Here is a 14,740-nt window from a genome sequence, read left to right as displayed (position 1 = left end):
CATTACCACTGTATTTAAACATCAATTTAGGTTTCTGTGTATATTTTAAATTTGTGCTCTTTTCATATCTTCCTTTTTCCTTCAACCATGGTTTATATTTACTATCCCTAAAACCTATATTATTGTCAACCACTCTTTTTATCAGACCATTATTATAGCCCCTCTTCTGAAAATTTATCTTTAATTGATCTGCAAAAATGTGACAACAGTGCACTCTGGTGGCAGAAAGCTGACCAAGTAAAGCATGTTGTGACACTTTGATCTAAACAGGGTGCCAAAATGTCTAAATGATGACATTCTTTTTATTGTTTTAACCAAGAGTTAAATTGCTAGATTTAAACATGCAAATGTATTTTTTGCTCTGCTTCCTGACCAGCTGCAAGATAACAAACGCCCCTCACTGGTGTTAGCAGTGAGGATTGAGGCCCCTCACTGGTGTTAGTGATGAGGATTGATGCTCCTCACTGATGTTAGTGGTGAGGATTGAGGCCCCTCACTGGTGTTAGTGGTGAGGATTCAGGCTCCTCACTGGTGTTAGTGGTGAGGATTGAGGCCCCTCACTGGTGTTAGTGGTGAGGATTGAGGCCCCTCACTGGTGTTAATGGTGAGGATTGAGGCCCCTCACTGGTGTTAGTGGTGAGGATTGAGGCCCTTCGCTGGTGTTAGTGGAGAGGATTGAGGCTCCCCACTGGTGTTAGTGGTGTGGATTGAGGCCCCTCGCTCGTGTTAGTGGTGAGGACTGAGGCTCCTCACTGGTGTTAGTGGTGAGGATTGAGGTCCCTTGCTGGTGTTAGTGGTGAGGACTGAGGCCCCTCACTGGTGTTAGTGGTGAGAATTGAGGCCCCTCGCTAGTGTTAGTGGTGAGGATTGAAGCCCCTACTGGTGCTAGTGGTGAGGACTGAGGCCCCTCGCTGGTGCTAGTGGTGAGGATTGAGGCCCCTCACTAGTGTTAGTGGTGAGGATTGAGGCCCCTCGCTGGTGTTAGTGGTGAGTATTGAGGCCCCTCCCTTGTGTTAGTGGTGAGGATTGAGGCCCCTCGCTGGTGTTAGTGGTGAGGATTGAGGCACCTCCCTGGTGTTAGTGGTGAGGATTGAGGCCCCTCACTGGTGTTAGTGGTGAGGATTGAGGCTCCTCACTGGTGTTAGTGGTGAGGATTCAGGCCCCTCACTGGTGTTAGTGGTGAGGATTGAGGCTCCTCACTGGTGTTAGTGGTGAGGATTCAGGTCCCTCACTGGTGTTAGTGGTGAGGATTGAGGCCCCTCACTGGTGTTAGAGGTGAGGATTCAGACCCCTCACTGGTGTTAGTGGTGAGGATTGAGGCCCCTCACTGGTGTTAGTGGTGAGGATTGAGGCCCCTCACTAGTGTTAGTGGTGAGGATTGAGGCTCCTCACTGGTGTTAGTGGTGAGGATTCAGGCCCCTCACTGGTGTGAGTGGTGAGGATTGAGGCCCCTCACTGGTGTGAGTGGTGAGGATTGAGGCCCCTCACTGGTGTGAATGGTGAGGATTGAGGCCCCTCACTGGTGTGAGTGGTGAGGATTGAGGCCCCTCACTGGTGTGAGTGGTGAGGATTGAGGCCCCTCACTGGTGTTAGTGGTGAGGATTGAGGCCCCTCACTGGTGTTAGTGGAGAGGATTGAGGCCCCTCACTGGTGTTAGTGGTGAGGATTGAGGCCCCTCACTGGTGTTAGTGGTGAGGATTGAGGCTCCTCACTGGTGTTAGTGGTGAGGATTGAGGCCCCTCACTGGTGTTAGTGGTGAGGATTGAGGCCCCTCACTGGTGTTAGTGGTGAGGTTTGAGGCTCCTCACTGGTGTTAGTGGTGGGGATTGAGGCTCCTCACTGGTGTTAGTGGTGAGGATTGAGGCTCCTTGATTGCTGGGCCAGGACACGGGCGTCACAAGGGCTTCCTATTAAATTGTCGGTACTCAAAATGCCAAGTTCTGACAAGCTGCAAAAGACTAAAAACTAAAGAAGAGTGAATCTCAAAAATCTTCTTAAAACTTTTTGCAGAGGGGGAAAGCCCCCTGCATCTCCCATGTGGAGGGTCCAGCCCCCACATACGAACTTGTATACACCAACTCCAAAATTGCCATAATTTGCAGAAAAGAGAATATTCCGAAAAATGGCATCTTCGAGTTGCTATATGTAAGTCCAAGCTTAGGGCCATTCAGTCTCCAGACTTTGTATGGTTAACCTTTAAGGGTACCTTTCAAGGCCTGAAAGAAAAGGAGAAAGAATTGTTATTTTTTTTTTTGAAAGTGGGTCATTCTGCTTTGTTTCATAGTTCTGGCAGGGAGAATGCTTCCTCTCGGTCCTCAGTCTCCACTACTTAACATCTTTTTATAGGTACCTTAATGTATATGGGTGATTTTTTCACTTATCCTACTGGAAATCCTTCTCCTGTAAAAAGAGAAATAGATTGTGAGCTTTACTGAAGCAAACTGTACAGCACATCCATGTTATTACACTTTTAAAGAGATTTTAAAAAGGTAAAAGTGACAGGGTAGCTTCAGGCAGACAGAACCTATGCACACACATGTGGTCCTGCGGCTGTCTCCTTAGATCTTATAATGATAGTGAGAAAGCTACCCTTGGCAACTTTGTCTTTAGATAAGGATTCAAGGTAGCCAGGTAGATACTGTAAATAAATGCATTAAATGCATGAAGATAGCTAGGTAGATACTGTAAATAAATGCATTAAATGCATGAAGATAGCTAGGTAGATACTGTAAATAAATGCATTAAATGCATGAAGATAGCTAGGTAGATACTGTAAATAAATGCATTAAATGCATGAAGATAGCCAGGTAGATACTGTAAATAAATGCATTAAATGCATGAAGATAGCTAGGTAGATACTGTAAATAAATGCATTAAATGCATGAAGATAGCTAGGTAGATACTGTAAATAAATGCATTAAATGCATGAAGATAGCTAGGTAAATATTGTAAATAAATGCATTAAATGCATGAAGATAGCTAGGTAGATACTGTAAATAAATGCATTAAATGCATGAAGATAGCTAGGTAGATACTGTAAATAAATGCATTAAATGCATGAAGATAGCTAGGTAAATATTGTAAATAAATGCATTAAATGCATGAAGATAGCTAGGTAAATATTGTAAATAAATGCATTAAATGCATGAAGATAGCTAGGTAGATATTGTAAATAAATGCATTAAATGCATGAAGATAGCTAGGTAGATACTGTAAATAAATGCATTAAATGCATGAAGATAGCTAGGTAAATATTGTAAATAAATGCATTAAATGCATGAAGATAGCTAGGTAAATATTGTAAATAAATGCATTAAATGCATGAAGATAGCTAGGTAGATATTGTAAATAAATGCATTAAATGCATGAAGATAGCTAGGTAGATACTGTAAATAAATGCATTAAATGCATGAAGATAGCTAGGTAGATACTGTAAATAAATGCATTAAATGCATGAAGATAGCTAGGTAAATATTGTAAATAAATGCATTAAATGCATTAAATGCATGAAGATAGCTAGGTAGATACTGTAAATAAATGCATTAAATGCATGAAGATAGCTAGGTAGATATTGTAAATAAATGCATTAAATGCATGAAGATAGCTAGGTAGATACTGTAAATAAATGCATTAAATGCATGAAGATAGCTAGGTAGATATTGTAAATAAATGCATTAAATGCATGAAGATAGCTAGGTAGATATTGTAAATAAATGCATTAAATGCATGAAGATAGCTAGGTAGATATTGTAAATAAATGCATTAAATGCATGAAGATAGCTAGGTAAATATTGTAAATAAATGCATTAAATGCATGAAGATAGCTAGGTAGATACTGTAAATAAATGCATTAAATGCATGAAGATAGCTAGGTAGATATTGTAAATAAATGCATTAAATGCATGAAGATAGCTAGGTAGGTAAATATTGTAAATAAATGCATTAAATGCATGAAGATAGCTAGGTAGATATTGTAAATAAATGCATTAAATGCATGAAGATAGCTAGGTAGATACTGTAAATAAATGCATTAAATGCATGAAGATAGCTAGGTAGATATTGTAAATAAATGCATTAAATGCATGAAGATAGCTAGGTAGATACTGTAAATAAAATGCAGCATTAAATGCAATGAAGATAGCTAGGTAAATATTGTAAACAAATGCATTAAATGCATGAAGATAGCTAGGTAGATATTGTAAATAAAATGCATTAAATGCATGAAGATAGCTAGGTAGATATTGTAAATAAATGCATTAAATGCATGAAGATAGCTAGGTAAAATAAATGCATTAAATGCAATGAAGAGAAGTTAGGTAGATATTGTAAATAAATGCATTAAATGCATGAAGATAGCTAGGTAGATATTGTAAATAAAATGCATTAAAACGCATGAAGATAGCTGCGTAATGAAGATAGCTAGGTAGATATTGTAAATAAATGCATTAAATGCATGAAGATAGGTAGGTAAATATTGTAAATAAAATGCATTAAATGCATGAAGATAGCTAGGTAAATATTGTAAATAAATGCATTAAATGCATGAAGATAGCTAGGTAGATATTGTAAATAAATACATTAAATGCATGAAGATAGCTAGGTAGATATTGTAAATAAATGCATTAAATGCATGAAGATAGCTAGGTAGATACTGTAAATAAATGCATTAAATGCATGAAGATAGCTAGGTAAATATTGTAAATAAATGCATTAAATGCATGAAGATAAAAAATGTTAAAAAAAAGGAAATAAAAAAAATTTTAAATGCAAAAAGCGGAAAAAAAAAAATAAAAAATTAAAAAGGGGAAATAAAATTTTTAAAAAAAAAAGGGTTATAAATTTAAAAAATAAAATTTTTAAAATATTGTAAAAAATTTAAAAAAAAAAAAATTTATTTAAAAAAAAATGTAAATGCTTGTTAATTTAATTAAAAAAATTTGTTTAAAGCAGAAAAAAAAAAAAACAAAAATCGGGGAAGGGGGGAAATTTAAAAATCCCTTTTTAAAAAATAAAAAAAAAAATTTTAAATTTTTAAAAATTTTTTAAAAATTAAAAAATTTTAAAATTTTTAAAAAAAAATTTTAAATTTTCTGGTCTAAATATTTTAAATAAAGTTTAAAATAGAAGTCTGGAAAAAAAAAAAAAAAAAACAAAAAAATTAATTTTTTTTATAAAAAAAAATTTGAAAAAATGCTTTAAATCATGAAGGCGGTAAACTGAAAAAAATGTTAAATCAGAAATACTAGGTAAAAAAAAAAATCATTAAATTTAAGTAGTGGAAAAAATTAAAATAAATGTAAATGTAAATGCGGGAAAATTTTGAAAAAATGCATTAAAGCTAAAGTGAGGTAAATGAAATAAATTTTCAGGTGGTTAAAAATTTAAAAAAAATGATTAAATGTAAAAAAAGAAAAATTTTAAATAAATGTTAAATCTGTGCAGGTTTTGAAAAAAAAAACAAAATAATAAAAAAAAAAAAAAAATTTAAAAAAAATTTTTTGCATTAAATATAAGTATGGAAAATTGTAAAAAATCTTTAAAATCTAAGTGTAGAAAATTTTTAAAAAATGAAAAAATTTTTAAAATTTGTAAAAAATGAAAAAATGCATAAGAAGCTGGTAAGAAAATAAATCATTAAATGCTGGATAGCTATTAAATTGTAAATAAACAAAAAATGGGGTTGGGTAAACTGAAAAATATTAAATGCTGGTACTAGGAAATTTTTTTAAAAAAATGTTAAACGGGTGCTGGTTTTGTAAAAATGCATTAAATATAAAGGTTTTTTTTTTAAAAAAATGTTAAAATGCTAAAAGGATATAAAAAAAAAAATTTGCTTTGCTGAAATCAGTAAATATTTAAAAAATGCATTTGCAGGGAAATACTTAAAATTGTAAATTGCTTAAACGTATTTACCCAAATTTTTTAAAAAACGGGCTTAAATTTCTTTTAAGGGCTGTAAAAATTGTTTTTCTTGGGGTTATTAAAAGTGGAAATTTGGGTTATTCTGTAAATAAATTATTCCCTGATTTATTAAGAGGTAGTAAATTTATTTCTTTTTTAAAACAATTCACAAGCATTTGGGAAAAAAAAAAGGAAATTTCGTAAATAAAGTTTTACATGATAAAGCAAAAAATTAATTTAAAAGAAATTATTTAAATTTTCCTGGCCTAGAATTTATAAACAAAAAAGAATTTTTTTAAAAATCGAAGGGGCTATTTGTATAATTTGAAGAAAAATAAAACCATGCAACACCGATGGACAGGTAAATCCTCCAGTGATTAAATATTATTCCATTCTTTTTAGTGTAATTTGCAGTTTTAATTATCACTGTATTTTGGTTATGTACACCTATCAGTTATCTCAGTGTAGTGATAAGTGTTTGCAATAATGAATCCTGACTAGAGTTTTACATTTGGTACTGACCAGAAGAGGTGAAGTGATCTGCATTTAGAGAGGACTGTACCTCGAGCTATAAATTCACTTACCATCTGCCTGGCATAGACTATCACTGTCCACTGCAACATTTACTGTTTGCCTCTTCTTAGATATAAAGTCTGTGATTGATAGAAGTGCTTCCTGTTTTATCTACTGCATTTTGTTTACTGTTTTAAGAAATCTGCTTGGCCTGGTGTTTTTGTTCTGTATGAGAGGTAGACACTTAAATTATCTAGGCTGTATATTTCACGTTTTTTCATTGGTTAATTGTCTCTTGAGTGATACTTAAATACACAGTGAATTTTTGGCCCTTTGTCTTTTGCTGAAAAGCTTTCAAGCCTGCATAAACTAAAGAACTGCTGGTGATTCCCTGCTAGTGTTCCCCATACACCCTACCCATTGTTGATCTGCTTTTTAAACCTGGTGATTTTAAGCTGCCCACCCCTACTGTAAATTCAGCTTAATAAGCTCATCCCTTTCTACACTGCTGTTAATAATATTGACTTATTTATTTGTCTTTCCTTGTGCTTGTATTGAAAGGATTTTGTTCTTCCGTTTTGATTTTTTGCCGGTTCATTGAACGGGTGGAAAAGTTTATTTATTTATTTTTTATTTGTTGCCATTTGGGAGTTTTTAAGGCCCAGGAGAAAAGTACATTTAAAAAAAACAGTGAATTGGTTAAAGGTTTTTAAACTAGTTTAAAAAAATTTTGTGAAGTGTAATAGTAGCAAAAAATTTTTTGGAAAGAATAAAAAATTAAAAATTTTACAAAAAATTCCGGGAAAAAAAGATGGTTATGAGACGATTTTTTCGGTGAGGGGGTGGAAAAAAAGGTAGTTTGGGGGGGGGTGGGTTATTGGGTGATTGCGGGGCTAGAATTTTTTAGGGATTTTGTTTTTGAAGTGGGTCTGTTAAAAGGGATTTGGTGGGGGAGCCATAATTTGGCTTGGTCAAAAAAAGGGCTTAGAAATTTATTGGTTTAGTATTAAAATTTTTTTGCTATCGGGGCTGGGGTCTAGGGGGGAGTAATTCTGGAGGGAGGGGAAATTTTTGTGGTGGTTTAAGTTTTAGTGAAGTTGAAATTAAGGGGTAGGATTAAGAGAGTTGAAGTGAAACGGGTACTGGTAGGATCCTGTTTTTTTTGTTGTACATCCAGTTGTTTGCTTCCCTTGGTTTATTATTGGGGGCAAAAGTGGGGGGAGAAAGGGGGGTTTTTTTAAAATTTTGTGTTGGGGAAAAAAAGTTGTTTTTTTTCTTAAAACCCTATTTTGGGGGTTTTTGGATGGTTGGGAATGAAATTTTATTTTAGTTTTTCCCCCTGAAGGGGGTTTCATTGGGTTTAATGGTTTGTTTTTGTTTTTAAAAAGTGAATTTTTTAGTTTTGGGGCTTAAAATTTATTTTTAAAGTTTTTTTAAAATTTTTTGGAAAAAGTGGGGTAAACCCCGGGGGGAAAAAAAAAAAAAAAAAAAAGGTTTTTTTAAAGGCATTTTGGGGGGTTTTACAAAGGTTGAAGGGGGGGGTTTTGGAAGGTGAGAAAAAATTTGTTTTTTTAGAAGTGATATATGGTTTAGGTAATTGGTTAATAGGAAGCTGTTAAAAAGATAGGTGTAGAGGAGATCTTACAGGAGTAGTGGGTGGAAAAGAGTGTTTGGATGGGTGGGGTAAAGTGAATGGTAGAATTAACTTTTTGTAGTTTTACATTTGTAGGTAGGAATTAGAGTAGTTTTGGTTTGCAGTGCTATTTGTTTTGCATTATTGCTGACTTAGAAATGGTTTTTTTAACAGGTGGGTTTGCTTCTTGTATGAGTCTTGGAAGGATTGGATAGATTAGGAAAGGGGAATTATAGGTTACTATTGCAGTGATATTATCTTTCAATTTTTGAGGGATTGAGATAATTCATGTTAGGTTAGTTACTAAGGTAGTGGTAAGTTGGCAATTTTTGACGCTAGTTGTTTTGGATGCCAAGGATGTGATTGTTGATTAAGGGGCTACTGATAATCTTCCATTATGCTGCTTTTATTGCTTTTCGTTCCCTTTTGTGTTTATGGTATGATAGAAGTGTTATTGTTTTATGATTTGTCCACTTTAAACTTGTGTGTTTTTGGTTGTAGGGGTAGCCCATTAGTATTTTGTAGAGTTGTTTTGCTGTGGTAGTTGATATTGATGTTTATTTTGTTTTGGTTTATTTTAGGTGTAAAAGTTTCAACCCTTTAAAGGATTGTGATTTTCGTTGTTTGGGCTGCACATATGTTGAGTCTCTTTTTTTAAAAGTTCTCTTAGGCCACCTTGTTATTAGCTCACTGAATAGGGTTAAGAGTTCGGGAATTTTTCTGGTTAGAAATGTTTTGCTTTATGGTTGTTGGATGATCTTTAGTTTGTTAATAGTAGGTAGCTGATTGAAAAGTATTGTTATATGAGAATTTGTTTTGTTGACCATGCGATGGGGGGGAATTAGGCAGGGGGAGAAGCTCCACATTAAAAAGGTGGGTTTTGGAAAAGCATTAAAATTTTAAATAGGATTATTAAAATTTTGTGGAAAATTATCTTGATTTATCTGGATAATACATTTTAAATTTAAATTTAAAAAGGGTTTTTATAAAGCTAGGCTTAGACCATCCTTAAGTATTGGGGTGGAAAGGAAAGGTTGGGATGGGGTGGGATATATTGGAGTTAAGGGCATGGGGCATGTATTTAGGGACTTTTTAGGTTTGGTTTGTTAAGGGGGATTTTGGTTCTAATTGGATGGGGGAAAAATGTTATAGCGATTTTTGGTTTTAGTGTCAGTTTTTGTTGGATTTTGTTGGTGGTGGATAGGGTTGGGAGATTCTGAGGGTGGGTTTGTGATGGTTTACTTTTTGATGTTTAAAGGGGAGGGGGAGGAGTTAAGGGGCCCTTCCCGGTGAGAGAAGTTGGGAGATGGGGAAAATTTGGGGGATTTTGTTGTGCAGGCGGGTTTTAGATGATTGTTGGTTGGTATATATTAGGCTAAAGTGGTGGAGAAAGGTTTTGTTTAAATATTTTGCGGGAAAGTTCTTATTTTGTATTATTTTTGTGGATTTTAGGGGATGATAGGAAGGTAAATTTTAGTTATTGTATTTCTTTAAAAATTTGGGGTTGTTGGTTAAATGGTTTGCTTTGGGATGTAAAGTGGGAGTTGTTTTGAGTGGTGGGAAATTTAGTTTTTTTGGGTTGAGTATAATTGGGCATCGGAAACAATTAAAGAGGAAAAGGCTTGTGATTTTTTTTGGGTAGGGACTGGGTAAATTGGTTGGTTTGTTATGTAAGGGCATGTTGGGGAGAGGAAAACAGGACTAGTCTAAGAGGGACCCTTGGGGGTAGGAACAGGAGTTGGGGGGTTGTTTTGAAAAAATTTTTGCGGTTAAAGTGGTTGATTAAAATAGGTTTTGAGGACAAAGATTGTTTGTCCTTAAATTTTTAAGAGGAAAAAGAGAAGAAATTGTTTTGTAAAGGGGTTTTTAAAAGGAGAGGGGGGGCTATTTGGTCAAAACAGTGAAAAGGGAAAAGGGATTGTATTTTTGGGAATTTAACCAGATGATTTTTTAGAATTTTGGGGTGGAGATATAGGAGAATTGGTTAGTTTTTGGGAGGGCCCTTTGGAGGAATTATTTATTTATTTAATTACAAAAACAAATGGTTAATAATGGTGGGTTTAGCAACCACTTATTTGTAGGTATTTACCAAGGGTTTTTAAAGTTAAGAGTTTTCTTATGTTGAAAGTAGGTACAGGAGAAAAAGATAAGGCAGTGGGGAGATTACTAGTTGAAGGTGTGGGTTAGAGGGGAGGGGGGGTTGTGTTGTTTAGCTAGTGATAGTATGGTTTGTGTGAAGTGTGTGTTGAATGAGGTAGCAATATTTTTGGAGGAGTGAGGGATGTTAGGAGGAGGGGTACTGACTTTACCTGGGTGAAGGATGGAGTTTATGGAGGACCAGAATTGTTTGGGGCTATGTTGGGAGGAGTCTAGGGCAGACTGGTAGTTTTGGAATTTGTCCTGTTTTATTAGCTTTTTAACTCTATTGCGTAGTTCTAGGAATTTCTGTCTAGTTGAGGGGATTTTGGTTTTGTGCCAGTGCTCCCAGGCTTTATCCCTGTTTTTCATTTTTGACTTAGTGGTTTTCTGTAGCCATGGGGAGGGTTATGCTTTCGTTCTGGAAAGCCTTATGGGGGCATGGTAATTAAGGATGCGCAGGAAGGTAGTATTAAAAAATTCAACTGCGTCATCAAGACTGAGGTACTTTAGGGGATGCCAGTTACATTCTTTGAGGGATGAGATGAATGTGAGTGGGTTAATGTTTAGTTTTTTACGTATTTGACGGTAGATGACAGGTTTAGCTTGGTATAGGTATTTTTTGAGTAGGAATGTTGGGGAGTGATCACTGAGGCTATCTGATAAGCATCCTGTTATATATGACTAGGGGCTCTTACTGACTAGTATCCAATCCAGGGTAGTGTGCTTGCTGTTGTTTTTATTTATCCTGGTTGGCGACTGGACTAGTTGGGTGAAGCCATGATGGTTTATATGATGGGTTGGATTGTTGCCAGAACAGGATTGCCAGTCAATATTGAAATCACATAAAATTATAGTTTCTTGGGGGAGATGGTGGGTAGACCAGCTGAGGAGGTTTTCTAGTGGAGGGATGTTTTGGCCCAGTGGGAAGTAGCATCCAATTATGTTGATGATTTTGTTTTGGTTTATTTTGAGGTTGGTATATATTATTTCTTCACTGCCTATTTGTGGATCTGATGATTTTAATATCTGGATGTTTAGATGCTGTTTAAATATTATAGCTACACAGCCTCTTTTCTTGTTTAACCAGTCTACTCTTAGTATGCCATAACCTGTAGGGAGTATTTGCTCACTGGTAATGAGAGGTTTTCGCCAGGTTTCTGTCAGGATGACTATATCTGTGGAGTACAAGTCTATGGTGGCATGGAGTTCATGGACTTTGTTGGATATACTTCTAATATTTAGGCTTAGTAGAAGGAAGTCACTTGGCTATCTATTGGCTGTGATATGGGAGAAGTTGTGGTTTCTAGTCTGATTATGAGGATTGGGGTTGGAGATGGTAGGGCCAGGGTTGGGGTGGATGTCTCCATTTAGGGCTAGTTTTGATATGCTTGAGGTTATTAGTTTTCTCAGTTTTTGAATGTGTTTGTTTACTAGGGAAACTTTATGATTGTGCTCTGTGGGTAATAGGTATGGTGGGAGGGTTACTATGTTAAGTTGTAGGGATGCTTTACGTTTGAGTAATTTAGTTGGTAGAATATGTGGGGGATGCATAGGGATGGTTCTTGAGCTGGTGGGAGGGGAGCTGAGTGAGGGTGAGACATGAGTGGTGGTGTGAGTAGTAGTACAGTGGTAGTGGTTGAGTGGGGCAATGATGGAGCTTTGGTAGGATGTAAGATATGCAAGGAGAGTGCATGCAGTGAGCATAGGTAAGGTATGCTTGTACATGTTAGTTGAGGAGGTGTGATAGTAGTGGGAAGATGGAGGAGGTAGTGTTGGGTTAGTGCTGTGGTTGGCTACTGGAAAGCTGGGAGGGGTTTATGAGTATAATAAAGGTAGGACCACTGGGGGCAGGAGGAAATAGGGGGCAGGGTGGGGAGCGAAGCGGGTAGAGACCCTGTTAGTTGCTCTTATGAGGGGGCTGGAAACAATCAGGTAACAGAGTAAACTGATAAATGAACATATGATAGTGACAAAGGGTGGTTGTAGTTTTAAAAATGGTGCCTGCCACAGGTAATATTTATTAACTTTGGGATTGGCTTAAGGTAATAAACAGGGAAGGGGGAGGGGGAGAACAAGGGTTTGAGCAGGCAGTTCTTTTGTACTGCTGCTAACGAGCCAAAGCAAAGACAAGTTTGTGTTTAAGAAACAATCAGAATTGACCAAGGACTGCTTTGAAACTGTAAGTCATTTCTTAACCATGTCTCAGGTGGAAAAACAGGATAACCTTGTATCAGTAGGCTACTATGGTCTCAGTTTAAATTAACAAACACACGGTATTGATCAGTTATGGATACTATTTGCTAACAGAAGGGAATAAGAGAGAAAGTAGAAGATGAGTGTGTGTGTGTGGGGGGGCTGCTTACAAGCCAAAGCAGAGTGCTCTCCAGGGGAAAATGAATATTGGCTCAAACAGGTAGACACATACTCAAAGTTAACTTTAGTTGTTTGCAGACAGTTCAGACCCAGACTGCGCTTTTCTTATAAGAATGTTAAAGGTGGTACCGCAGTTGAATACTTAAGAGTGGTGTTAGGTCTAGAAAAGAAGAGTACAGAGAGGAGTAAGCACTTTGAGATGGTAAATATATATTATAAAGATTACAAAAAACAAACTGAGCAAATAGCTACTATATGCAGGAAAATTTGTCTTGAACCAACTATTAATATATGCAGATACTGAGCCAATTGGAAAAAACATCTGTTAGAAGAAACCGCATCAGACAGTTATGCAGTCACAGATAAAAATATAGCAAGCAGCACTCTATCCTGGGTCTCTAATGTGATTCTATCCACCAGTAACAGCACAATTATATAGAAATAATTAGACACCAGTATGAGCTGTCTACACATAGAAATAATTAGACACCAATATGAGCTGTCTACACACAACACATTTACATGAATAACATTAGTGAACAAGGTGCAGCTATGCAAACAGACCATACATACTATTATACTAAAAACATCTTGGTGCAGACAAAATGCTAGCATGCCATAGTAACATCACAAATAAAGCATAAAACATATTAGATATCTAACACAATTCAACATAAACATATACAGTTGTAAAATATCTAACACAATTCAACATAAATAGGCATTTACAGTTGTAAAACACTTACTGGAGAGGCACTGAGCTCCTCATGGGGCCTGTAGTAGAGTGGATTGTAGTCTTAAAAATGGTGCCTGCCACAGGTAATATTTATTAACTTTGGGATTGGCTTAAGGTAATAAACAGGGAAGGGGGTGGGGAGTAGAATATTCTTACACCCTAGCAAGCAACTGGTTTTACATCAAGAGGTCAGTGTGTACTGGGAGGTAACCTGGTCTCTTTAGGTTGGGGAAACACATGAAAATCTTGCATCAAGAAAATACGTATATTTTGTGTTTTTATTGACCTTTTTAAATTGCATTGTATCTGATCAGTGCATTTTTTTCTGCTTTTTTTACTGTTGTGACTGCATATCTTCTGCATGTTTTCAACTATATTTTCAGCCTAGATAGCATAGTCTAGATTCAGACCTGCTGAATCTAGCCTGTTTTTGTTACACCCGAGCAATAAACCAGCCATCTTATATTAAGAAAGGTTCCCCTGCACCCTTGTGGCAAAAGAGTGTGGATCCAGCCTTGCCTAAGCTGGTGATTACTAGAGGAAGTTTCATTGTGTATTTTCCTATTGGTAGATTAGCTTAAAACTGTTTAATTTCACCTATATTTAAGCCTTGCATTTGCTTCTTGCTGCACATAACGCAGTGCTGCCCTGTATAGATGCAAACACCTTGAAAGACAATTTTTTCCCTAGATAACTGTCAGTTGAAACCTCACACGCTTCTCTGTTCCACTAAAGACAACTTAGTTGCATACTGAGCAGAGTTGCCACACCTGTCATCCACAACCCTCAATTTAACAACCCTTCATAGTCCTAGCACAAAAACTGGTCAATGTAGTCCACTCATTTCCCTAATAGCTTGATAGTCCTTGTGCAAACACTGATCAGTCTAGCCCACTCCTTTCCCTAATAGCTCATACAGTAAAAAACAACTGTTATGGACAGATAGTTTCCCATAATTTCTCCAGCCAACCTACTTAATATGGGAATACTGAGGCAATGTAAAAATTGCCTCATGTATACTGGCAACCATTTACGTCTACAGCAAACAAATTCCTTATGTGAGAGATGTAAGTACACTATGAAATTGGAATCACTTCTCTCATGTCGCAACAAACCGGATACCAAACAGGTTGTCAGTATACACTGTATTTTTCACACAAACTAAAGGCATGACACATAGACCCACATATGTAGACGTACTCACTAGAAGTCTAACAAAAGTTCAGAGACCTCCCAAATATAAACAAAGTGCACACACTGTTATGCAAATAGAAACCACTACACATAATAACTCATACAAATGGGTCTCAGCAAATAAGCTGGTAAGGCAAAACACCTCTAAACCAAATGTCCTGGTCATAGACAACTTCATAGTGAGGCACACAGATGTTCCTGTCACCAGGCTGGACAAGGAGAACGTCGCGGTCAGCTGTCTGTCAGGTGCC

The 14,740-nt window shown here is 36.3% G+C and overlaps 1 protein-coding gene across 1 annotated transcript in view; it reads left to right on the top strand.

Moving 5' to 3' along the window:
* ELAPOR1 (endosome-lysosome associated apoptosis and autophagy regulator 1) overlaps nucleotides 1–14,740 on the top strand; it is an 885,667-nt gene that overhangs the window by 312,192 nt on the left and 558,735 nt on the right. The window contains exons 7-8 of the mRNA XM_044076128.1: nucleotides 2,103–2,145; nucleotides 6,232–6,262. Of these exons, the coding sequence (XP_043932063.1) occupies nucleotides 2,103–2,145; nucleotides 6,232–6,262 (74 nt within the window). The remainder of the gene's footprint in view (nucleotides 1–2,102; nucleotides 2,146–6,231; nucleotides 6,263–14,740) is intronic.

Source organism: Protopterus annectens, chromosome 7.part0, assembly GCF_019279795.1.
Source record: "Protopterus annectens isolate FY-2018-M chromosome 7.part0, PAN1.0, whole genome shotgun sequence".
Taxonomy (NCBI): domain Eukaryota; kingdom Metazoa; phylum Chordata; order Ceratodontiformes; family Protopteridae; genus Protopterus; species Protopterus annectens.
The sequence above is the reverse complement of the archived record's forward strand: the minus strand, read 5'-3'. Positions and strand labels throughout refer to the sequence as shown.